This window comes from Alligator mississippiensis, chromosome 12, assembly GCF_030867095.1.
Source record: "Alligator mississippiensis isolate rAllMis1 chromosome 12, rAllMis1, whole genome shotgun sequence".
Classification (NCBI taxonomy): Eukaryota; Metazoa; Chordata; order Crocodylia; family Alligatoridae; genus Alligator; species Alligator mississippiensis.
The window spans coordinates 65,932,334-65,959,328 of record NC_081835.1 but is presented as its reverse complement, the minus strand read 5'-3'; the positions used below and the strand labels follow the sequence as shown (position 1 = coordinate 65,959,328).

Below are 26,995 nucleotides of genomic sequence, written 5' to 3'. Positions count from 1 at the left end.
GGGTTAGCAGTTTAAAATCCTTTTCTATGGAGTATCTGAGAATATCGTGAACTGACAATTTCTCTGGTTACTCATCTCGTGGAGAAGTTTGCAAGATGAATGATGCAATGTAAACCATGCACTTTACAAAGGATTATTTTTTTTATTATTATTTAAAGAGCAACTTATGGAATAGCTAGGACAAGAAAACAGAAACTCCCGGTCCTGTTACTTCCTGGAAGAAAGCCACCCTAACTTAGGGGCTGCCGTGGCCTGTGGGTGGGAAACAACACAAACCCCCTTGATACACTACAGAATACTCTGCTTGGTGCTGAACGGGAAGCTCTGGTTAAACTCATTACCTGCTTGTGCCTGGCAGTGAAATGGGGAGTCAAAACAGGTGCTGCGTGGCACCTCAAGAGCAAACAGCCAAACAACCAGAAAGGTTTTAAATGCAGCAAATGCCTGAAACGTCATCTGCAGAGGAAGTGTGGGGGGGGTTCTGCTTTCCATAAAAGTGGGTAAAGCGATGTCTTCTCCAAGGATTTCCAGAAACAATTCAGTTCAGAAAAAGGACATTCATCAGAAGCCCGAGTGTGCTTGTTTCTAGTCGCAAAAGTTTTAGTGATACACAAAACAGATCCAACTAACACCCTGGGGGCATCCAGGACAGGAGCCATTTCCTCAACTGGGGAGAGGCTGCCAGCGGCCAGCGAGGACGGCAAGTAAAACACGCGCAATCCCACTCTTTTGCTTGCGTCAGACTATGGGAACTTTCCCGGGAACACTCTGGGGACAGGAGTGCTCCCCACGAAGACACCACACTTGGGACTAGGGCATCTCCCAGGTCTCAGCAGGTGTGTACAGTGGCAGCAGCAGGACGTGTGCTACTCCACACGTGTGCACAGGTCCTTCCTCTCACCAAGCAGGGAGAGGCAACTGGACCACGTTAGTCGTGGGGTTTACCCTTTACCCAGCCATTTTTTTCCTTCCTTACTGATCTGGGTTGGGGTTTTTTTTTTCTTTTTCCTTTTACCACAATAATGGCTAGTGGGGACCAGCCTACATCTGAGTTTATTCCTCTTGCCAGCCTGCCTGTCTATCAGGTATGTATTTAAGTGGGCCTCACTTTCTCTTGTTTTATGAATGCAGACTGTTGTGGTATAACGAGAGCCTCAAAACCCAGCCACGTAATTTGTCGCGCAGCCTGCTGTTGCTCCAAGCAAGACACTCGCTTGTATCTTGTGAGCTGTGTATGGGCAAATCTTTCATTTTTCTTTCATTACCCCGGCGTGTACTGTCACTTAATTGTTATGTATGCAATCCTTCCTGACAAATATGATCTGCTGCCTGGTAATTCGTTTGACGTTCATTCTGTTCCTTGCTCTAATTATGGCTTCCATTTCTGACACTGAAGCGGCCGCGCTGCCACAGCCAGATAGTACACCTGTCAGACGGGTTGTGGTACTGCCTAATGCCCTTTTATGCCAGTCTGATGTTAGCAAATACAAAGAAAGAAAAAAATTAGATGAATATATTTGCATAAGCCCTGTGTTCAATTCATGGGTCAGCAGCCTTAGAAATTATAGTTCGGGGTGGTTGCTAGGGCAACATGGCTGCAGAAAGTATCCGGTATCACTGGCTAGGCCTGCATTGGAAATTTTTTATATAAAATTTACACTTGCTAAAACGTACAGGTCCAAAATTAACAAACCCTCTGCGGACCACCACAGCCTGTTTCCTTCTTCTACAAAACCGTAAATCTGACAAACGACAGAAAACAGCTATTAGCTTACATTGTTCTATAATCAACGTATTTTCTAAATATAAAAGGGTGCTTTGTGTTTGGCTCCAGGCATCCCTCTAAACAGCACTTTCCCCCCTCGGAAACTTGGACTGCTTTAGCTTTTTAAATGCAATTTTCATTTTGCTTTCAGGATCCCATTGATTTGGAGGAAGGGCAGGGTGTGTAGAGAGGAGGTACGACTCTTACTACATGCGCTCTCTCAATTAAGAGAAACGAACTCTGATAAAGGTCACAAGCTCGGTTTACATGTACGGCCGGCTTCCAAGCCCCAATTTATCCTTATTAATATAATAAGCGCAGCAGTCAAACCAGATAAAATCATGTTATTGGACACAATCATATTTTTGCTCATTCCTGATGATGTGATTTTAACTTGCTTTGATGGGGACTTTTTAGCATAGTACAAACATCCTAGCCTGAAAAGCTGACAGTAAAATAGCCATCTCCTCATATTTTACCAAGGTCATTTCTGGAAGAGCCTCACTTTCTTTCTATATATTTTTACAACAAAGAGCATGTGCTTTCTCTGGCTGTTGTATGCTTAAAAGCCCGGCTGCCACATGTGACAATATTAACAAATATATGTCCGTTCAGAACATGAAGTAGCAGCGACTTAAGCTTGATTGTTGCTGAATGAGAGAGACCTGCGCCAAGAGAGATAAAGAGAGGGCAAAAGCACCGCGTCTGGGCAGAATCTGACCGTGGGAACGAAAGGTAAAGGAACTGGGAGCTACTTGCCCTTAATTAACGAGAGGAAGACAAGACTACATTTGCACCATGTTAATCCAGTCCCATCAGTGAAAAGGAAATGAGGCCACCTCTCTTTGGTGATCACAAATTCCTACATAGGAAGAGCTGACAGGGTTAAAAAACCACGCTCTGCTCTGGAATAACAAACACTTCATGGTCTCACGAATTAATAAATCTTATATCCTGTATGATGCAAACCATATAGCCGTCGAGGTCTTTATGAATAATTCACGGCCACAAAGTTTACATGAAGAAATCTGATTTTATACACAGTCCCTTAATATGAAGACAGGCACACACCACTTATTTAAGTCATCGCAGAGAATAATACACCTCCCTAACATACAAAACAAAGTCTGAAACACACTACCCCTGAACTGGGGAGAGGGGAATAATTAAAAACGTGCAACTAAGAGGGCTGAAGACTGTGTGCTGCACAACGACAGCAAATGCACACGTCTTATGGATTTTGAAGATCCCCGCTATCTGCTATTGTCTAATTGTTAACAGGGTCGCTTTTTATAACATAACTCAGTTACAGTTTATTTTGCAAAACTTCACATCTGCACATGTAATACTTTAATTTCTAATATCTTTGTAATAACATGGATAATTACTTTTCCACACTGGATACCATGAAGATATCACCCTTACAAACCAGCATCATATGTGATAAGGTGTTGGTGTGACTGCTATGTATTAACTGTAACATGGCATCCATGCAACGATTTGTATTTTAGAGCACAGGCTATTTTTCTGATATGATACAACACTTCTGAATTTCCAATGGCCTCTCAGTGCAAAGACAACAGAAACAGCCTATTCTTTAGCCACCTAGCACTGAAATGGCCATAACCTCTGCCCATGCCTCAGCACTCTCCAACAGGGTCACAAATAAAGTTGCCAAAAAACCCTTCATAGAACAACGTGACAGCCGTACTGTGCAGCCCTGCACTCCTTTGGCAGCCTTAAATGCAGTAAAATGCCATGACCATACTAAACAACTCTCCCACTTATCTTTTCCATGGTGGATTAGCACTACTAGGTGAAGTGTGCAACATTACTAAACAAAAGGCATCTGCATTACTGTGGGACTTTGCTTTCTAGCCTTTGAATGTACTGCATGCTGGGTGCGTGTTGCCCAACTTGCGCAGCAAGCTGCTTGAGGCAGGCGATTTTCCCCTTAGGATGAGTACCGCCCGTGGATCTCCGACAGTAATAAATAGGTGTGTGCTGTCGAGTAAGGTAGGCGTACACGGGTCAGGCATCTATCCATGAACCACAGCATGTAAGCTTTATCCTAATACCGGGTCTGTTAACAAGGGGTGTGAGAGATGGATTTAGTCTTAGCCTTTGTCTCTGTCACCCCTGATTGTTTTGGGCTTGGTTTTCATGCTGTTGCAGCGAACGCTTAATTGCATGTTAAATCAGGTCATTAGAAAGATGTCTGAAAGAACCCTGCCGAGGGAGGATCCTCAAGAATCGGTGTGCTGCAAGGGTGAAGTGGAAAGGAGAGGTTTGGAGTGCTCTCCAGTGAAGTAATGCAACTCTCAGAAGCAGGAAGCACTGCTAGGCAGCAGGGGCTTGTGCAATGCTCCAGCCCAAGTTTTCAAGAGGAAGAGAGGTGCGAATGAGCGCAGCTCCATTGGTAGCTCCAGCTTTTCACTGACCTGGCTGCTGAGCTCTAAGCATGCTGACCCTCTTGTCTGCTCCTTGCCAGTGAGAAGGTGGGACCCCAAACTGCTGTTCCTCTGTAGCAAGGACCGACTTAATTGAAGTCTCCCCTGCAGGGTCTTTGGGAGTCTGAACCCTCCCACGCTGCTCTCCAGAGGTTTCTGAACACAGATGAAGTCATTCCCTTTGTTGGGGCTAATAGGAACCCCCTTATATAATACTAGCCACTATTAGCTACAATCCTGACTACTGCCAAAGAACATGAACCCTGCAGTCCTATCAATGTCCAATTTAGCCAAACCTTTAGCTGAATCAATACCAGTATCTTGTCCATAGAGCACTACCTATTTATCAGGCAAGCCAGATCCCCTGAGCCTCGATAATGCAGTAAAAGGTCCCCTCTATCCTCCCCCTTATGACTACGAACACAGCGAATCACTGCCAGTGGAAGGAAAAGACAATTAATCCTCCCTCCTCATGGAAGCCAGTGCTGCTCCCTAAGTTACCTAACTGGGATAAGGAGCAATGTTGCCACAGAGACTGCAAATATACATCTCTGGAAAGCCAACAAAACAATCTGCCAGAGAATTAGCTCCATATTGATTCCACATCCTTTCCGGATATCTGATTATTCAGCACTGTAGGTTCTGTGGGGCAAAAAGCATGCGACTTCACATATGGCAAGTAGCTGGCCTCTTTCAGATCACCAGTGGAAACAACAGCAGATATGCAGACACTAACAGTGTTGTGTCCCAAAACCAGGAGTTTTAGTGTGGAAGGTATGGGTGTATCCCTCCTGCAACACAACCATATGAAAGGAGGATCCTGCAGAGGCTTCTTAAGGCTCAGCCCTTGCCCATGACGTGAACTGGAGGCCGATGAGAAGTGCCCAGCTGACAGCCCGGGAGCCAGAGTGCCTATTTATTCCTCGGGACGGACGTAAAAGATTTGCCAGGTGACATACCCTGCAGCTTTCCATTTGGTTCTTCTCCATCTCTGCCCGAGCATTACCCTGTCTCAGTGCTGTTAAAACCTGTCCAGCTGATAGGTACTTTTCCCCTTGAACTTCTGTGCTGTACACTTCAGAGACTGCAGGTTTGCTGGTGACCAGGTTTATGGTGGCATCCTTCCTTCTGAAGACAGGAAGGTCAGCGGTACTTTTGCAGACATGCGAGCGTTATGAAAGACAGCCGTCACCACCCAAGGGTGGGAGGCTGCTATCGGCAGATGGAGAATAGCGGTATGCAATACTTCAGTCGCTTGGGGCTATTTTCCCCAGCCTGTTATGAAAACGTTATATCACCTTGACACCAAAATGTTGCCAACTTTCTTACGTATGTAGAAAACACAAATCTTCACTTGAAACTCAGCTCAGGCCTTGGAGTTGTATGGGACTTCAAGCACTCATGTGGCCACTGGAAAAAGTTCCTGCTTGAAAGAAGTAAAGGGCAAGGGTTTCCTATTCTCACACAGGAGCTACAAGCTCAGCTCACAGGCAGCTACCTGGTCAACATCAGCAAACAAGCTGGTGCTGCAACTGGTGGTATCAGCGTGAGAACCAGGTTAGGGAAGGAGAGGGGATAATTTTTTTGGTTCTTATATTTGTTTCCAGATCCCCGAGACACAATGCAGACACCCCATTGTGTTACCTAGGTAGAGGAAGGTGCAAACAACCGCCCAGGCAGTTTACTGTAAAGACACTATGCTTACCATTTTTCAGAATATACATTTTCCAGTACATTTTTCAGAATATAAGTGTCAAGGGGAGTTTAACTAACAAAAAGAGACCTATTTAAAAGTTGCATGAAGGAACTCAGCATATATCAACAGCACCGAAAGCGCACATCACAGACAACACAGCAGCAATGCCTGCTGAACCAACCTTTTGTTGTATGAAGAGGGTAGATACTGCTATTTGAACGTCATGATAATATATTGTGCAAGGACTGTTAAGGTCTGTAAATGCTGTCTTACCTAAGGAATGTGCTGCAGTGGTTTTAGAACTAAAAAAGCGGCCTAATCCAAGATCTCCCAGCTTCACCACACCTGTGGCTGTTATAAACACATTGGCTGGTTTTATGTCTGCAAGAAGGGAAAAGAAGAAGGTCAAAGCCACAAAAGGTTATCTGGTTCTAATACTGCAATAGAAACATAGCCTGGAGCCTCCTCTGCACAAGAGAGACACTCAATCAGAACCATGTTTCCTCGCAGCTTTGATGGGCTGATTCTTCCAAGACTTCAAGTTACATAAAAAACCCGAGTATACTTCTCAGTGCATTAGAAATACCAACGAGGGAAAAGTTGTAGGGAAACAGCATAACAAGAAGAGGTAACCTCTTTCACTCATGGAAATCAAAGAAATATTTAAGTCCACCTTCCCTTTGGAAATGCCACGTTCACAGGGAGAACTATTATGCTTGACTTTCCCTTCAGATCAAAGCTGAATCTTCCTTTCCCTAACCAATTCATTTTTTTGTGAATGGGAAAGCACTTTATAGAGAAGTTCAATATTCTGGAGGACATTTAACATGCATATTTGCAAAGGAAAATGCTACCGGGATCTGCTGAGTTGGAGGCATGGTCTCGTGGTCAAGCTAGACAGGCCATCAGCAGATGTGGACTCTACTGTCAGTGCTGAGCTCTCTCTTAAATAGCCTTGAGGGCCAGCACGCTGGGGGTGTCCTTCATAAAAGAACAGCCAGATTATTTTCGGTATGTCTAGGGCCATTCTGGGAAGAGTATTTCACAAGGCTGGGCTCCTACGCAGTTCATTCTCCCATTCCTTCCCTTTCCTTATCAACCTGTTGCCTGAGCAGCAGTCCCTCAAAGAATCACTATACATGTTTAACACAAATCTTTTGTGCCACCCGCACTGAAAATGCACTGCCATGGGCTGAAGCTGCTTGTTAACAGAACCTGTGGTTATAACCAAATGCCTGCTAGCGAAGGCTAAATTTAGTAAGTCTAAAAGAAAGGAGAAGAGCCCAGTGTTCAAGTGTGGGGTCTCCCATTCTAAAGTGATGGGGGCTCCTAACAGCCCCGTTCTTAGATGTCGAAGTGCACCCTGATCCACAAGCAAGAGGAGTAGGTGGGACCCTCTCTCATGGGCTGTGATGTAAGGCAACTAAAACTTAGGCATGTGGTAGGTACCCCGGCCAGCAGCGCACACAACTGACCTCACAAGGCCAGGCATTCCTTGTGCCAAATGCACCAGCTTGACCAGTCACTCGTTCCACCACCAAGAGCTCCACACAAAAGGTTTTGTCCTTTATTGGACTAGACGAGCAACTGGAGCCCAGCTAGCCTTCGCCAAGCTCCAAATTATGCCGTGCATGCTAGATCATCCTCATGAGCCCTCTTCCTCCCTGAACTATAGCTGACTGAAGACGCTACACTCCAGGTCTGAGCTGCCAATTGTAGACTTAAATTAGGCATAAGTGGAAAGCTGTGGGAGGAGACTCCTATGTAGGAGCAAACGCTGCCTCTGTCTTTGCTGGTGAATCTAGTCAGGCATTTGCCACTCATAAAGGGAAAGAATTAATGAGCAGCAGAGACTGGTATTAGTGCCTTTGCGGGGCACCGCACTTCCTGGGGCAAGTCCTTCAGGAAACATTTCATTTCTACTGAAAGCAGCAATGCTAATTTTTGGATAGAGCCTGAAGTGAGGAGAAGGTTTAAGACAAGTGCTATAGGAGTAATTAATGACAATTTTAGAATGGGGTTAAAAAGAGGAGAGAAGGGGAGAGCCTGGAACATTTTTATATCGGTATTTCAGAAAAGCCTGCAAGACAAAACTCCCCTAAACTCTCCACGGTCACACTTAATATAATGAAGATTATTTCTTAGAGTTCACTGCATCCACTGGTCTCAGCATTTTACTTCTGATACTTTTCTAATGGCAAGTTTGGCACTTCTGTTTAATATCAGTGTCTGGAATACAAAACAGCTCATCTTCATAATGCCGTGCTCACTTCGGACTGAATCCTTTAACAATGAAGCATAAGACACAGGGAGAAATCCATCTTGCAAACACCAGTCTCTCTCTAAACATGCATTGGCTGAACATCAGCATAATTGTTTTTGAATGTAGGCGCTTACTAATTGGAACATTATATTATTATTCAGTGAAAAGAGACTGAATTAATGTTACCTCTGTGCATCACCCTGCGGGAGTGCATGTGTTCAACGGCACTGCACAACTGCACAAAATATTTCCACACCGTCCTTTCCGGGATTAACCGTTTCTGCTTTTTAAAATACTGTGGGAGGAAATAAATAAAAAAAATATATCAGTGAAGAAGCAGCATCTCTGTCGCGCTCCGGGACTCGTGTTAGTCAACTGCCGATTGCTCACGTCCTCTAGATCCACAGCAGCATGACTTGTCTCCTGATTAGCATTTAACTCCTTCCCCATGTATGTAAACTTCAATGCAATTCACTAATTAACAACCATTATGAAAAATATGCTTAAATAGGTTTGACATTTTTGAATGGACACCAATTATAATTAGCATTAATCTCCTTAATTACCTTGCAAAACATATTTAATGCCTCAAAACAACAAATGTCTGAAGTATTTTGCCTTAAGTAACAACGATTGGGTTTTTTTTTCATTAAAAAAAAATCCCATGTAGATGTTCATTATTCCTGTACAGTCCATTAAGAAAAAAATAACGTATCCCTTTTTAAAAAGTGATCATGGAATTATTATCTATGATTCTGCTGTGACCAGATACATCAGATATGGGCATAACCCTTAGGAAAGCTGTTTCTAAAGCAAACAGAATTCAGAGGTTGTCCAGAAGAAGAAATGTGTATTAAAAGCACTGTCAGACAAACTCCCATATTACACACTTATAAACTGCCAAGAACAGTGGACTCCCACCCCTTGGTGCCCCGGGCACTATCAGACCACAACCAGATCACGATCACCCCCAATATCTTGGCTATAAAAAGCTTGTGTCTACTTGTGTGGAACACACTATACTATGTGTGTGACTGTATTCTGGGGGACTAGATGTATAACCCACTTAAACAACTAAATCAAGGCCAGATATTGTTGAACACGTGAAACCACTTTTTTTTCTTCCTTTCTCTGCCTCCAACTCCTTTCTTTTGATGGATGGGCCTTCTTTCCTAGTCCTCGCACCATGTACTGAGCCAGTTCTTTGCAGGTGCAGTAAAACACAAGCATGCACATAGTAGACCTCCACTTGTTTAATGCTTATGGTCATCCCTTGCCACTTTTGCTATAACGTAAGTGGCACTCTTCCCTGGCCAGGGGCCTGCGGTTTGATTTATTCAGAAAGTGCTGCACATCCTCACGGCACGGCAATCGAAAACTGCATTTGTTTTGCACTATTCCGTTCTAAGGCTCTTACTGGTGGGGTGGGGGAGAGGGAGAAAGAGAGAGAGAAGAGGCATAAGGGAGAAAATTGGTTGAAAGAGGACTGTTTCCTACATCTGGTACTTGTCCCTCTTGATACACACATCTGATGCCTGTTGTGACATTTTACATTTTATGTGAAATACTGTTACTGGGTCTCGTTTGACTCAACTAATGGCAAAAATTTATCTTCCAGATCAGCTGTGAAAGGGGGTGACTGTGCAATTCACCAAGAGGCAAATCTGACAGCTTGCAACAGATTCAAACCCAAAGCCGAGTGTGGAGTGCAGCAGAACTGCAGAGGGTGATGGATAAAGTGTTATTTACACGATAATATTAGCTTAATTCTCATTAAAGTATTTAAGAGAGGATATGCTAGACCACAAGTGGTAATTTTCTAAATGTCATGTCCAATAAGATTCGCCTGACATTTACCAGAAAGCCAAAATTCTCCAGTGGGTTATACAGCAACACTCTGTTACATCAGCTTTATAATACCTCATAAATAATGCAGGCGACAGGGGCATGACAAAGACAGTCCCTGTTTTTATCACTCTCGCACCTTCAGAGTGTTGTTATTGCTGTTCCTGCCGCCTCCCTGAAGCTGAAGATTCGAACATACGTCTTAACAGGGGAGGCAAACCAAACAACCTGATCCACTAATATCTGGATTTTATTTAAGTGCTACAAAACCCAGTCCCTCTTGTTTCAGCGTCAGGCGCTGGCTGAGAAACTGTATTCTTCAAGCAAGAATTTCTTAATAGGATTATTAAGCTGAACTGGTTCTAGCTTTTTGCTCCTGACTGGCATTTCACGCCAACGAATTGAGACAAAGGAGACGGATACAAAACCTCACCTATCCTGCCACAGTACAGGCTGAAAATTGCAGGATCCCTAAAGCAACCAATGCTATAATTCATATGGAGTCTCGCTTGCTTTTTCTATTCTTGTTTGTATTTTTAAAATTTTTTCATGACTATAATTCAATCAGTATTTTTGTCACAAATAAAAATACACTGTTTTTAGTATTTTGAGAAAGAAAAGCGTGCCTTTCTGTTTCGGTTCATAATGATTTGGGGGGGAAAAAAAAAAACAAGGCCACAGAGGATTCAGGAGCGGCTGCCTCATGGTCTTGTCCAAGTTCTCAAACTAATATCACCAACATTAGAGTAAAAGGGATAAGCAGGAAGTGGAGACATTAAAAAGTAAAGTAATTAATACTGAAAGACAAGTAGTCATATTTATTATTCTTGGGAAACATTTTAAGCCAGGACCTCAAGATGGCAAAATAACCTGGTTTTTATTGTGACCAGACAGCGGTGTAGAAAGCTGAGGCTACGAGGACAAACAGCATTTTTTTAAGCAAAGCAGATTCCAGTTCAAGATTTGCACAGCAGGATGGTCGCTGCCAGCCCTGCCTTTCAGGATGGTCATTTTTTATCTCCTAGGCTTTAGACACAAGTACTGGAAAGCCTCTGACAAACCTGGCTGTGTTCTGGGGTCTGCCGGGAAAAGGTGCAATGCAGTATGCAGGAAGAAAGGCAATGTTAAGGGCATATGCAAGGGAGATATATTGATGACCTTCCCTGCCATCTCCCACAAGGGTCTAGTCTCCTCTTTCCTCTCCCTACCACATTCAAGAACGAATCTCTCAAATGTCTCTTTAACGCAGGCCATTGTACGAAGCTGCCTGCAGCGTGAATGTACGACACATTTGAGACATAATGGTGTTAGCATCCACATATACCTTTTTGAGTCACTCTCACCCGTTAAGTCAGCTGGGAGGCAGATATGGTTACGTGACTCTTCACAGCGCTAGCGGATTGTGGCTAAGGGCAGTGGCTGCAGTGTCTGGCAGAGAAGGGTTTGAGGGCTAGCCCAAATTTCTATTTCCAGCTCCCAGCCCCTTCAGGGAATTCCTTCTCAGAAAGAGAGGAGATTTTCACTGGTACTGTAAATTTAGCCACCAACCATGGGCTAAATGGGTAACTTGTTTGACAGCCTTTGGCCTGGTGCCTCTTAGCTGTGCTGGCAAAGAAAACAAATCTGTTAATAAGATATTTTAACTGCAACAACAAGGAGGAGGTGAACTTTCCAAAATGTTCATTTATGATAATTACAGAATAATGATGGCAAAACCAGGTAAAACATGGAGAGAAGGTTGAGAGTGCTAACAAACATGATATACCACATCTGTTCTCACAGGGGATGTCTGTCTAAAGATTAACATGTCAAAGAAAATATAAGAGCAGGTGATAACAGCTTAACTAAAGCTGGTTTCCAACAGTACATGTATTCCTAAGAGCAACATAAGAGAAGAGCAAGCACTTGAAAATTTTCTCAATCCCAACTCCCTGTTGTGAAGGAAAGTCAATACACTTTCTGAAATGTCTTCGGTATAGCAGACAGGCTACAGGGGTAGTTACCCGACAATAATTAAATGTGCCCATCAATCACAGATGGGTAAACCAGCCTTGCAAAATTACACAAGCTCACTTCCTGGACTGAGCAACATTTTTTGACAGATTGTTCTTTTTCTTGGTTAATCCTCAAGGCAAAGGACAAGCAGGCAGGTTTTGTGATTGGGGACAGAACATTTTTAAGACGTTTTGCAAGGCCAGCCAAAGGGTACATGAATGTTTCTTGCAATTCAACAGTCGAGGAGAGACCTACAGTGTGAAGCATTCGGATTCCCCAGGGTCTTGTAAGAGTCCGATGTTCCCAGGGGAGTGGGCAAGTTCACCTCCCTGCACAGAAGACGGAAGGGAAAGCAACTATACAAACACAGGGAAACAAGGGACAGCTCACGAAGGCCAGAGAAAGAAAATGCAAAACGCTGGAAGAACAAAAGAAGAAAAAAAAAAAAGTAGAGAAAAACGATGGAGAAGAAAGCAGCCAATTTAAGGGGAAAAACGCACGAATTGTGCAAATACATGGAACTGGAATCAACTTTAACAGCAGGGCAGAAAAGAGCAAAACTGCTATTGCTGGAGGAAAAATTGTCTAATGAAATTCCTGCAAGTTCAAAATGTATATGTGCACTGGTCCCACAGGGCACCAGAGGACTGCACCGCAGGAGCGGGAAGAGGAGAAGTGAGGGATGCAGGACAAGGCAGGCCTGGAGATTCTGCCGATCAGAAGAACCCAAAGATTATAAAGCAGCTCCAAGCCGTCCACTCAGAAAGCACATGAGGAGCGATACTAAGAGCAGGACAAACTTCACACATGCTAATAGGTTACCTATTACTCCAGAAAATCGAGCACTTTGATTTAATGAAGTGGCAGTAAGAGAGAGACTTAAAACCCAGTTCAGTCCACAACTGCCGGGGACGGCTGCAGTAAGAGAGCGCACTGTCACCCCTAGGTCTGGAGCTAGCTTCCATACTCCAACTAAAAGCCTAAGTACAAATGGTACAAAGCATGAATTCCCTGCTTTCTAATCCAGTGAAAGCTGGATGAGGTCCTGGGGGTCCCGGACCAAGTTTCCTGGTAGGAAACCTTTAGAAGAATGCTTGATACAAAAAGGAATCTCCTCCCCCACCACCTGTTTGTTTTTTTAAACCAAACACATTTAGTCCTATTCCCCCTTCCATCTTTTCCTGTGCTTCTACAGCAGGAGCCAGAGAAGGAAAGCTGTGTCAGATAAGGGAGCTTTGTGTTTTGTTCTGCAGGCAGCTGAGGCTTGTGCTAATTGTTCCAGGACCAAATTCTACAGACAGGGGTAAAGCCAGGAACAGCACTGCCTCCATGCTCAAAAGTTTCATAAAATGAAGGGGAAGGAACTTGTGGTTGCTTCCCAACTCCTGAAGTTGCTTCAACGAGGATAAAAGCTGCAAGTGTCTCAATCCTTAGGCTTAGGTTCTGAAATAAAACCAGATGTCTGCCATATCACCTTCTCCTGTCTGCAGTAGTTTCATTTTTGATCCATAAAGAGATGATCACATTAAAAAGGCACATTAAAAAAGTGTCCGTTAGATTTTTCGAGCTTCCTCGCATTTTTAAACAAGCATTAAAACGAATCAATTTTGATTACCTACCTTTGAAACCCTAGTGAAGATCCTTCCCCACACTATTCAGTCACAACGCTTTTTGATAGTTTTTCTATCCTTCCCTGGATCATGTCACTTTGTTACTAACAAGGGATGAGGGGACTTATTCTTTGGCTTGTTTTCTGTTTTCCTTTCAATTAGGAAGAGTTCTTGTTTTGTGCCTCTTGAAATCTTGGCTGGAGTGACCTTGTGCAAGGTAGATGCACGCACATCCAGGAGGCAACAGTACACGAAGGGCAAAGACACTGAACTGGGGGTCTCAAATGAACACTGGTTTTATTTTGGGGGTGATCTCAGAAATACTTCTTCTGCTGCTTTTCTTCACCACATGCTGAATTAAGCACTGGCATGGATACCCAGTGGGGAGACGACTGAAAACAAGTTAAACAACCACCCTACATACTTATGCAATCAGGGAACTGTATCATATAATCATATAAATGCACACATTTTAACTTGGGGAAGAGGGGAGAGATTCCCTACCACCAATATTTTTATACCACAGGACTTCACCGACTCTAATGAAATAGCTCCCCATGTTCAAGTCAGTAAACAAGAGGGAATCAGGCTCCCAGCCTGCAGCAGAGATCTGCCTGCATCCATCCCCTGAACCTTCACCATAATATGATACACCTATTCAGCCTCAAGAATTGACACGTCCTTACCTTAATCATCTGAGAGAGATCACCTGCATCTGCCAGTTCCAAAACAATGTTCAATTCATTGTCTTCAATAAAAGAATCCAAATACTTAATTATATTGGGGTGGTTCAATTGCTGCCGACAGAAAGAGAGAGAGAGAGAGAGAACACAAAGTGAATGTACGCTATAAAGGTGTTTCAGTAACGACTCAAAGAAAAGATATATTACCCATCACTTTTCATTCCCATAACTGTCCGGCAAAAGCATCCGTAACAAAAGACAAGTCTACCATATTATTCTCTGTGCATCAGTACAGACACAAGGATACTTGGGAAAAAATAATTCACATTATCTCATGAGTGAACCTGGCAAACAAACAAAATAGAAGACAACAGTCTTTTGCAAAGGGCATTTAGTGCCACAGCTAAGGTCAAACTGCATTTCAGGTGCCAGACTCAGATACTCTGGGTTTAATATCATGAGTCTGTGAGAAGCTTGGTGAGATCTACAATTAGTATGTTTTTTCCTTAAGTTTAATATCAAGCTCCAATACCCTAATTACAGTAGTTCTGAAAGCCTCTATTAAAAGATCACTGCTTATCTTGACCCTCACTTCTCTCCTATTTATTTATAAATTAAATTGCCTTAATCTAATATCTTGCTATTTAACCTTGCTTCTTTTCTGTTTTCAATGTTTTCAGCCTTGCTTTATTTTCAACTTTTTACAGTACCACTTAACAGGCAGTCAGACCAGTCTTTTCAAATATTTTAAAACTGGAATCTCTTCAGCAACCTTCACCCATTTAATATATATTTATTCCTAGTTTTACTTTTGAATTTCTAAAAAAAAATTGCCATTTTATTGTTGTATTCCTTGATTCAAACTTCATTATTTACTCTAAACCTTTATCTACTTAATTACTCCAACACTTGTTTTGTAAATATATATATTTTAAACATGATTGCTTAAATCTGCCATTTTTAATATTTTTTATTTTTTTTTAAACCCTCTGAAAGGCAAAGATCAGTTTGGATCCCTGAAGAGACCTCTATCTGTACTAGGTCTTGAATCGGCCTAACGACTCCTTATTTCACCACAATTAGTTAAAGGTTTGCTATGCACGTTGCAACGAAGGCTCCGAAGCAGCCAACACGGGTGCTCGTACTTGTATTCTGCATGCGAGGCCGCTGACGGGAGTGATGGTCATTACCACCACGTTTTGTGTTGGACAGGTGACAAGAGAGAGCTGTTTTTAGGTAAGTTATGCTGCCATATTTAATGTTTTCACCACTGCTGATTTTTAAGAAACAAAAGTACAGAAGAGAAGGCAGGCGGTTCTTTCAGGAATGGTCTCTGTCCTTTGCATTTTACAAAAATCTAGATCTGGGATGCACAGGTTTCACAGACATTAGGGCTGGAAGGGGCCTCGGAAGATCGAGTCCAGCCCCCAAAGGTGTGATAAGCGGCAGGAAAGCTGACTGTTTGAAGTCCCTGCACACCTGGAACTAAAGGGTGCATGTATAAGTGCATTAATGTGCTTTAGTTAATGTGCATTAAATCTAGTGCCTCCACTGTGAAAAAAACAATTTAGTACCTCTAAAAACAACTTCCAACTACAGAAAAGCTTCTCTATGGCTTTCTGAAAGCCGACACCTGCAAGGAGTCCTGATATTCTGAAGAGAGCTGCAGAAGCCTGCTGCACAGGTCTGGGAGGACAGGAGGCCTCTCCCAGTTACCGTCTGAAGTTCACAATATGAAGAAATCCTCAAGTTAGGAAGTAGCCCTTGCTTCTGAAATGCAACAGAAGCTGCATGACCCTAGTGTGACTTTGGAGGCTAAGGTACGAGGAAGCCACTGTACCGGTCTCAGGCTAACCTCAATATTCTCCACAAGGAAAGCTTATACGTTTGGAGACACGAATCCTGTTCAACTGGAAATGACTCTTCATGAACAAGAGACATTACCTGAAATGTATTGCAACAGAGACCTGACTTGCTTGATTTCATTTCTGAAACCACAGGACAATGATGCATTTAAGGTATACTCCCATCCTGGGCCACCTTTCCACATATTCACTCCCTGCCCATGTTAAACACTTGTGTGCTCAGTCTGGCCTTTTCTTTGTTAATTCAGATTTCACTCCTTTCAATGGCTTTTGTTCCTTTGCATGAGAATCTGCTCACACGGCGCTTTCTGAAATATGCCATACATTTTTTTTCCTCCTGATTTTGTTAGACTTTATTTCCAGAACTAATTTAAGAAACAGGCCTAATATATTAACATTTCTATTTTAATGTCAGAATGTCTTAAAATTAGGAACTGCAATTGCTTGGAAGATGCATGCGATATCTCGATTATTGTGTTATTATTCCCCTTCCCTTGCCTCTTTTTGAATTGCAGATCTCTCACTTGCACACCTAAAATCCAATAAAAATAAATTTAAAATATAAAAAAGCGGGCATTTCATCTACTTGACAGTAGTGACTCCTGTGTGTCTATTTCGTGGGTTACCGAGCCAACAGAAACGCTGTTATGATCCATCATGTTAATCGCTCTGCTCTGCATGCGCATTAGGGGATAGATTCTGCTTTGCGATGCCTGGACACTAGCTCACATTAGTGTTAATAGGATCCATGTGTAGGCATCAAGAGGAGAATATTCCCACAAGACTGAGCTTAAAAAAAATGGAAATAACCAGTCGCAGCATTTTTGCTGAATATTTTAAACGACCTCTTCCCTCGAACCTGCTGATCCAAAGCACCTTCTAGCCAGGAATGACCTGATGTTCCCAAGAAATGTGGTCAACAGAAAAATGTTCTCCAGCCCACGCAGGAACTACAGGCACTCTTTCTGGGGCCTCAGGGCTTGCCCATCTGGCCTACCAGCCCCACTCCCACTAGTCACTGATGGCCCAGTCAGCTTGCCGTGTGAGCCTCCTCCAACCAGTCCATGTGTTGGCCTTTGGATCAACAGTACCACCTCATTCTTGCATAGCATTTTTCACTGGAGGCTCTCAAAGCACCTTACAAAGGATAGTCTCATTCTCCTTAGGGAAACTAGAGACAGAAAGGGGTAGAGCTCTAGCACAGTGCTTTAGCAGTCTCTAGCCCCCACTGCCTCTCCAGACTCAACGTATCCTACTGTGGTGCATCCACGCCAAGGGCCGTGAATACAGCTCTTGCAGACAGAGGGAGTCCACGCTCTGATCGGACCTCATCTCTCATGTTACGACACCAGGGAGCTTCTTTCCACTGGGAAAATTCAGGCAGCAGAATTCACCTTTGCCTACAGTTTAGTGTGATGCGTTACCCCTGAATAACCAGGTTCAAACCAGCAACTTTGAAAATGGAAAGTGAAGACTGCAGGCCTATGGAGATATACAGCAAATATTTTTCACTATCTGAAATACAACAGTCTCGTTCTCTGCTTAATGCCCAGGGCATCAGTATCATGATATGCGTGCCTAGAATATAAACACGGCAGAGGAGAGATTCTCCTTTTTTTTCCCCCCACCGATATACTCACCCATCAACTTTTGCAGATTTTATAAAAGGGTCTAAAAACAAAATTTACAGCTTATTCCCTGCACTTCTGAACCCACCAGCCCAGAAGTCACGCTGGTTTTATAAAAGCCTTAGTGTAAATTGAGCTTCTACAGTCCGCTATGTCCCTTTGTTAGCCTTTCCTTTAAATAAACCTATCGAAGGCTTGCCATTTCTGTAAGGCTCGTGTATGCATGTGACAGGGAGGACAGGCGGGGGGAGGGGGGCTCACTTGAAATTTCTAATCTTTTGACAGAAGGAAACTGCATAACCTTAATTTTCACAAATCCTTAAATGCGCCAAATGCCCTAGCTCGGGTTATTGACTTTTCCTCATTCCTTTAATGCATCCTAAAAGTTTGATGGAAGTTAATGCCTGATGTGTATGCACAGCAATGCTGTCAGCAAGAGGCATGCAGAAGAGCAAGCCAGTCCTAAATGAGCGAGAGTGGGTGCTGGCAGCCCGGCTGCTGATTATACAGCCATATTACTGAGCGGTTTTACCCTCAGACTTTGACCAGAATTATTCTGAAGGGGATGCTCTATTTTTTGTAGTTCGTGTGAAGTTCTGAATAACTTCCAGACGCAGAGAGTTTTCCAATTAATTTACTAGGTTCAAAAAGCAAACAAAAAAAGGAAGAAAACAAAACAAAACAGATTTAGAGAACACAATACGTTTCATCTGTATTTGGATAGGAATTTGATTTAAGAAATATAGCAGAGAAGTATCACTTACTATAGATTCACGATAGCAAATCTGTATAATTTCTTCAAAACAAATTAGAGCTGCAGAGTCTAAGTACATTTGTCAAAAGAAAGGTAGAATGATGTAGTAGGCTGCTCACAACTAAGTTTGGGACTTAAACTTTTTATTCAAGCCAAAAGGAACAAGCATCCCTGCAATAACTAACAATTAAGGGAGAAAAATATTCATTTCTGCATAATATTGTTATACTGGAAGTTGAGGTGCTGAAATGACAGTAGAGGGTTCATTTCTCACTTGAGAAAATATTATTGCCATTCTTTGCTAACATCAATTACAGGCTCATCTGGTAGAAGCAATTATTGACAGTTTTTGTCAAAAAACAGAAAGTTTAAGGAAAAAAAATTCTAAACCCTTCAGAGCCAATGCCTGGGGGGAAACCCTGCATCTGCAATGCAAACTCAAATCAGACTGTTAAAAACATGCTCCTCTCTCAGAACATGGGCCTGGTCTGCCCAATGCTGTATGTCTGGAAACACTGCTGCCGAGTCCTCAAAATGAATCCTAAATTGTACGGGGAGGCACAGCACCCCCAAGTCAGCTTGTGAAATGTGGAACATAACTACCATAGGACCACCTTTGTACAGCGGTAAAATGTCCTTCAGTTATTTATATACCGAGCAGTCAGAACAGCCAGCATGGGAGCTATCAATTAACCAGAGATGAGTTGCAGATATTGATTTGACAAGTTATTAGCTTTGCAGCACTGAGTGAAGTGCGTTCCGGGTGCTGACATTGACAGACGTACTGAAGCTGGCCTCTTAAAACCCTCCCTTGTCTCTAAACAAAACCTTGAACAACTCTGCCTTCCAGCCCCTTGGGAATAGAGCTTGCACCTGCACCAAATTATCAAAACATGCTGACCTGTACAATGTCATTAAAAACTGCTTCTCAAGTTGACATTCAGAACTTTGATTACTCTTAGTTGCGATTTGTTCAGTTTCTTGGAAGCTGACTTGTGTATATCTTGGGTAAAATCTGTCATATTTTGTGGGATCTTTCATTCGAAAGCTAATATACATTTGAAAGAAATGCCCTATAAGCAGTATTAACTAAAATATCCCACGTGCATTTGCAATACAATTTATCAAACTGACTTTTCACCATACTTTGAGCACTAGCTTACTTTAGGGTGCTATGCAAGTGTTCAACCTGCAAGAACTGTTCACACTGAGCAATTCTTTATTGCCTTTTTTAACCAGGATGTTGTCATCTGGAAAGGGGAATGAGAAGTATGACAACAGTAGCAGAACACCCAATCATATCTAACAGTGCGCTGTCAAAGGAAAAGATGCAAAACCCGTGGGAGATGATAGGTCTCTGATCAGTATTAATGGGCTTGCTAGCCATAAAACTGACAAACAAACTCGGAATTGTACTTGTCACCATTTATGCCATTTGTCATCATTTTGCATTTCCTGCACGTGCAAAAAGAGGTCAGACCTCCACCCAAGTCTGGGAGCCCATTTGGCAAGTTTCAGGCACACCGGTTTCTACGATGCGAGTGATATTGCTGCTTGCTGGGTGACAGCTGTCAGTCTTCAGAGCACACCCAGCTTTGCCAGGTCTTGAGCCAGCAGAGCTCTTGAACTCAAGTGTGCTGGACCAGGTAGGGTTTGAGAGGGTCCTAACACTGTTCCTCACCATCCCAAAACGATGCCTCCAGCCTCTTCTTGAAAGCCTTCTGTGAAAAAAAACCAACAACCTTCCCTGGGCAGCCTATTCTAGTGCCCTCCCTGTTCTAGCAGAGAGGAACAATGACTCGATCCAATTTCCAGGACTGGACCAGGCCCTTTCTCTGCCACTTAGGTTATTAGGAGAAACACGTGGGGAAGGAGTTAGAGTTAATAGTGCAGAAATAAAAAAAAAATTCTTAAAGGGAAAAAAACAGTAGTAAAGTGAATGGGGGAGTGCTAATTATCCCTCCATCATACCACCTTTCACTTCTCTTTTGGCAACCCAGATACTACAGTATTAACAGCTTGACATCTGGCTACTTGGTGAGCTTTACACAGGAAGATTTGGAGTTGCCTCTGGTCATTGCATACAGCGAGGATGATAATTGACCATCTAGGTTTTTCTGTCATCTTATATATTTTATTTTCACTCACCTTTGATTCTGATCTATTTGCACACATTGCTCTGAACGCATCCAGTGCAAGCATATGACAGTCTCCCACAACCACCCTCCCCTTGTGTAAAGCCATATCCACTGCCAGGATCCCAAATGTACCATCATTTTTATTCATTCATTTTTGTAGATTATTTTCCGTCTCCTTAGTGTTTAGCAGCTGGTCTTTGATCTCATAAACAGTTAAATATAGATTCATTCCCTCTATCTTTGCTCAGGCTGGCCACATCTTTACCTAAATTACCATTTTGTATCTATCTTGATGTAACCTGTTTTTTTATTCAAATCCTTTTTAAAAATAAACCCATTAAAATTTATTGTGACATTGGCATCTCATGGTACAGGGAGGACTTTTGTCATGTCAGTTCATTCAGTTTTGTTAAGATAATTAACTCGTTCAGATCTGAGAAATTTCTGGAAGCTAGAAAACCAAGAAAGCTTGTTTTTCTCTTCTGAAAAAGGGCGACTAGTTGTGATGTAGTAATGCAAAATCTTCAGCATAATTAATTAACTTTGTCTCTGATCCTCACTGTTGTGGCTGTAATGGAGCTACAACCTGGGTAAGTAAAGTACCTCTGAACTCCAGGAGCTTCTACTGTCATGAATGAAGAAGGTATTTTCCCCCATCACATGATCCCACACAGAAAGGTACCACCCATCCCTGCTTGTAGGTTCTTTGGAAAGTTTGACCCTTGTGTGTAAAAAGACAAACCAAACCTGAAGCACATACTTGTCATGAAAGAACAGCTACAACAATTTGATCCAATTGTTGAAGCTGGTTTTTTCCTACTCCATCTTTCAGTGCAATCTTCTGGGTTTGAACTAGCTGATTAACTACCTACCAACTTTGCCACCACCAGTTTTCTAAGCTTTTAGTTTGCTCCTTGGAACGTGACAGTTCCTGCCACTGTGGGTCAGAACAGCAGAGAAACATCTCTGTGCAATATTTAAGCATATACTTGTTGTGTCCTCTATATCAGTAAAAAAAATAAAAATAAAAATAAATGGATGAGTAGGAACATCATACATGTTACTGGCATCAATTCACTCACATCAAGCATGGACACAGATGCATCAAAATGCTCAATGCCCTCTGGCCAAATCCTGGCCAGTGGGCAATGCATAATCACCGTTTTAATCAAAAGAAAATACCTTGTTGCTAAAGCACTTGCCATGCTGTGAGCAAGAAAAATAGGGAAACGGGTGGGAGGGTAGAAAGAGATATTCAATACATAAGGCAGAAAACCAGATAAAATTAAGGGGCAGAGAGTAAAAGAGAAGTGTTGCACAAAGCTGCAATAGGAACTATCTAGGTACTGCCCTGCCTAAAGTGAGGTCCTGCTCCAAGCTCCTAATAGGAACTGAAACTTGAAATCATCTGCCTGGATTTGTCATGCAAGACTTGCCCAAAGGACCATAAAACAAAACTTTCTCAAATGGAAAATACTAAGTCACCAGAGAAATCCTTACCTTTAAAAGATCAATTTCTTTAATGCAATCCTGTCTGGCCTTGGCATCCATCATTTCAAAAATCTTCAAAGACAGAATGAGTAGTAGATTAGAAACAAGCAAGAAATGCAAGAGATGCTAGATGCTAAACTTATCATATCTTAAAAAGGAATCTGTTTTTTCACTCCCCTTTGATTTAAATGATACGAATTGCGGTTAGAATCACGAGGTTGACTTTTTAAGCCACTACTATAAAACAGCAAAATTAACATCAGCACCTACTGGTGATATGCTAAGCAGTGAGAAAAATGAGGTTTTAGTTTGTGGACTTGTTGCCAATTTGGTTATTGTAAAAAGAGAGTTATTTAATTTAACACTGTTTTCACATTGTGTATGAAATATGAAATCATATCTTTTCCTCTCCTTAAACAATCCAGAACTGTGCTTCCTTTCACAGACTCCCCTGCATTAATTAACAAGAGTAATGAGCATTAATATTCATTCTTTAATAATCAGAGTTCAAGTCATTGGTACCAAGAATTTAAAAGATCTGTTCAAGAATTAGAGGCACATTTCTTTTAGCAAAATGATGTTCAAAAAACTGCATGGTACTTTAATCCTAGATATAAACTTGCAGCGTGTTTGTGTGAAATATCTTCAGATTTGTTTTTAACAACATATCATTTAATGAGTACAGGAAGAAGAAAAAAAACCTCTTTCTATAATTTTATTCCACCAGTGAAAAGTCTGGCCACTGAAACCTTTAATCGAGCATGTCAGCTGCTCCCCTGTTCCCAAAAATCAATGGTGTTCTTTCGAGAAGAGCAGCGAGCCAGGGTTTCCATCCCTGAGTTTATGTCCTCAACCATCTGCCCCTTTTCTGTCAACCTTTCATGACATGACGCTCCATATTCCCATACTCTAGTCCTGTGTCAAGAAGTTAGTTTCCTAATTTTATGTCTATGCCAATCAACACCTTGGGGTTTTTTGTTAGGGGTTTGTTTGTTTTTTTTACGTGTTATCCAAAAGTAAACAAGACAAATCCTTTTGAAAAAATGAATGAAAAGTGGCATGAAAATACAATAGCTCCACATCAGTGTTGTTAGAGAGATCTACCCAATTCTAGACCCAAAGGGCAAAGATTGGGTGGCACAAACACATTGGCTCTGATCCAGTCAAGACAGGAGCCGAGCTGGATTTGTCTGCTGGGAGCGAAGTAATTCCTAGACATTAGGGACTAGAAGGGACCTCACGGGATCATCGGGTCCAGCCCCCCTGCATCTGGGCAGGAAAGACAGCTGGGGTCAAATGACCCCAGCATGGTGCGTGTCAAGACGTTTTTTCAGGGGACAGGTTAAAAAAAATTACTGGACACCAAGCCTTGGGATCTGCTCCCAGGTATGGCACTGACTCACTGTGAGCCTAAGACAAATCAGTTTATCTCCGTGCCTCCACAAATCCCATAGAAGACAACCACAACACTAACACTGCTCCTGTCTATGAGAGTCAACGGTGACCACCATCCACTGCAGCAATTCAGACGGAAAAAAAAAAGAGACCGCCAAACACCAACAAATTCAAATGACAAATTAGGCACAATTTTTTTTTTTTAAATACAATGGGGGCAATTAACCAGTGGAATACCCCACCAACAGATTCAGATCTTCTGATGTTTTCAAATCAAGACTTAATGCCTCTCTAGAAGATATGCTTTAGCCATACACAAGTTAAATTCGTGGCCTGTGATCTGCAGCTCATATCAGATGATCTAATCGTCCCTTCAGGGCTTGACTCTATGAACTGTCCCTTTCCATCCTTTCCACTGGCGGGAGAATTCTGACGGGGAGCAGGCACTTCGCCTACAAAAATCTGTGAAAAATCAAGCAGAAGTCTGAGAATGGTCTCTTTCACCCATAAAACCATCAGCTCTTCCATTTGAATGCCCACCTGAACTTTCTTTAATGCCACAGGTTTTCTGTCCAGAAGGCAAGTTGCTTTGTAGACTTCGCTGAATTGCCCTCGGCCGATCTTTTTCTCTATCTGAAAATCTGCCAAGGTGCAGCGGTATGGGTAGGACGTCAGATGCCTCTGCTTATTCAAAAGAAATAAAACAGTCAGTGAATGAGAGAAACTCAATTGGAACACGACGAGTTGAGATTTCTCCAACTCTCTTGCTCCATGCTCACAATGCTGCAACTTCTATCGTTACTGATAACACAAGGTTGAAAATGTTGCGTAGTTAAGAGTGTGACGGCATGGGTCTGCCGCAAAAATCTCCTCTCGTGGAAGCAGGCTGGATTCCTTTGCCTGACAGCAACCTTCCTTGTCTACGCTAGGCCGCACCGTGCAGGGGCACCGAATGGGGAAAGTTCAGGACCTCACTGAAAAGTTCCTTTGCTACCCACAAAAATTAGCCTACAGGAAGCAAACAGGCCTTGTTCAACAGGTATAAACCGTATGATTTCCAAGTTCATCACAATTGCTTTTTTACTTCCTCATTTTATACCTACAGATTTCAGTTCTTTTGTAGTAATTACAGCAGCAAAATTTATGCCCCAGCGTAAAGCAGACAATTTCTGACACATTTTTATTCCTCACTTTAAAATATTGCAAGTTAACAAAAACCCCAAATCTAAATATAAAACAGAAGATACTAGTTAACAGCAATGATTATGAAAATGTATACAAGGAAATTTAGATTGGTAAACATCTTAATACTTTTGCTTTTACTTCTGAGGTGCAAGAGCTGGATCTAGGCTGACTTACACTTGTCTGTAAATATAGTCATTATTGGTCTTAATGCAATTGATGCTACTAATGCATCTAGGTTAGTGCCTTAGAAAAGAAAAGAAAAAGTCCCGGTCTCCTGTGTAAATAACTAATTAGGCCCAAACTGCTCTGTCCCCAGCTACTCACCTGCAAATCAACTTTGTGCATTATTTTCACAAGGGACAGATTGACTACCACTTTCGAGCAGTCTCAGGTAAATATGTAGTTAGGCAGGTATATGCAGCATAACAAGCATTATGTACTCTATAGACCAGGAACTGCTCCCTCGAGCCATTCTGGTCTCTTCTATAATTAACAGGAGTGCTAACCAACATTTAAAAAAGAAATTATGAAAATTAATGACTTAAAGTTGCTGTGCATGCCAAGTAGACCATTTTAAGCTTTTAAGAGTTCTCATCACAAAATAAAAATGTAATTAGACCAGCTTGTAGATTAATCCCTCAAAAAATTCACTCTTTTAATATAAGTCATTATTAACAATTGAATCTGCAGTTGGCAATCCTAGCAGAGGTGCCCTGGACTAAATAGGCTGTGGAGACTGTACATTTGAAGAAAAGAAGCTTCTGCTGCTGTTGCTGTTACCTAACCTGCTCCACGGACAACACAGGCTTTAGGATTTAGGAGACATCATCCCAGACACTTCCAATTATGCTGCATTTGTGACAATGAAACAGAATCTCTCTCTTACCAGGCCTTAAAATTGGTGATAGTTTAATGAGCAAAAAAAATCAGCAGAAATAGGTTATTAAGGTATACAACATAATAAAAAAAAGTGTCTCTCTCACATTTACAAATAAAATATACATCTGGGTTTACAGCTGGGTGCCTAATTCTGACCCATAACCAAAAATAATTGCTGGAGGTTTTGTAACCAAGATTATATACATTTCATACAAGCTGTTACAAAATGCCATGTTCTGCAGAAGACTTCCAAATCTTCTCCATTGGATTTTTTTTTTTTTTTTAAATCTACCCAACTCAAAAACTAGCATACCGACTATAATGCGCAGCCAGCTAAAACCAACTTCAAGAGCCATTTTCAAAACACCTCCAATGCAAAAAACATAGAAAACAATGAAAAGCCAGGTTCTTGCACGCTTATGGAAGGTGAAAGTTTCAGTTTTATTACTTAAAGATGCCCTGATATACAAAATGCAGCTCTACACCACAAATGACAGCGCAAAGTCCTTTCATCCCGTGTCCCCTTCACCTCTTTGTGTTGTTCGTAGCCACAAGCTTTTTCGTTCCTACATGTCTGCAGAACGCCCTGTTCACAGATGTTCCCGGCTGGCTACGCAAGCATTAAAACTCAGAAGATTTCCGTCAAGAACATACCATTGCTATAACGCGCACGTAGAGGTGCCTACCAATTCCAGCTGAGACCAAAAAAAATAGCGCAGAGCCATCAGGTTTGCGCCAAATTTCACAATGCAAGTAGCAGACAGTGGCAAATTTAACTCGAGGCCATCATCATCTTCATCATCTCCCTCAGTTTAAATGCCCTAAAAGAGCAAAAACACTCCCCTCGCCAGAGTGACACCCAGAGTAATCGCTTCAGAAACAAAGCCCTGGGTAAGAACATTTCCAGCCCCAGAGCCCATAAACAGTCTTGCAGTACTGTTTGGAAAGGATTTGATTACTCTGGGCTGAAAAAAAACAATCAGAAGTCTACAGCAAGGGCAACAGCCTGGGCAAACAATTAGGTTAATTTACAACTGGCCTTTCATTCAGCGAGGTCAGTCATATGGAAAGAGGAAGCTAATTACAGGGAGCATTTCCCTTGAACTATTATTGCCTCAGACTTTGTTACTTCCTCTTTCCAAAAAGTGGCGCACGCAGGAACATGCACTGCTTTTCTCCCCACCTTCACAATCCAATCCAGTATAGGGGTTATAATCTACATTTTGTCCCATTTATAAAAAGGGATGCGACTGTCGTGAGGTTTGCTGGGTTTGAAGCTTCGTCACGTTCAGAAGTTATCATGCGCCACTAGTTCAGTTACAATAAGAATTCAGGACAAGTTTCTCTTCTCTT

The 26,995-nt window shown here is 42.2% G+C and overlaps 1 protein-coding gene across 5 annotated transcripts in view; it reads right to left on the bottom strand.

The window, feature by feature from the left end:
- Nucleotides 1-26,995, bottom strand: part of NEK6 (NIMA related kinase 6) — an 87,603-nt gene that overhangs the window by 21,717 nt on the left and 38,891 nt on the right. For 2 of the 5 annotated variants that reach the window (XM_059715748.1, XM_014603773.3), the window contains exons 3-8: nucleotides 24,119-24,262; nucleotides 23,894-24,040; nucleotides 22,193-22,255; nucleotides 14,311-14,421; nucleotides 8,361-8,469; nucleotides 6,185-6,292 (exon numbers count right to left, since the gene is read on the bottom strand). In XM_059715748.1, the coding sequence (XP_059571731.1) occupies nucleotides 6,185-6,292; nucleotides 8,361-8,469; nucleotides 14,311-14,421; nucleotides 22,193-22,255; nucleotides 23,894-24,040; nucleotides 24,119-24,262 (682 nt within the window). The remainder of the gene's footprint in view (nucleotides 1-6,184; nucleotides 6,293-8,360; nucleotides 8,470-14,310; nucleotides 14,422-22,192; nucleotides 22,256-23,893; nucleotides 24,041-24,118; nucleotides 24,263-26,995) is intronic. The other 3 variants (XM_059715749.1, XM_059715750.1, XM_059715751.1) reach the window with 3 other exon arrangements.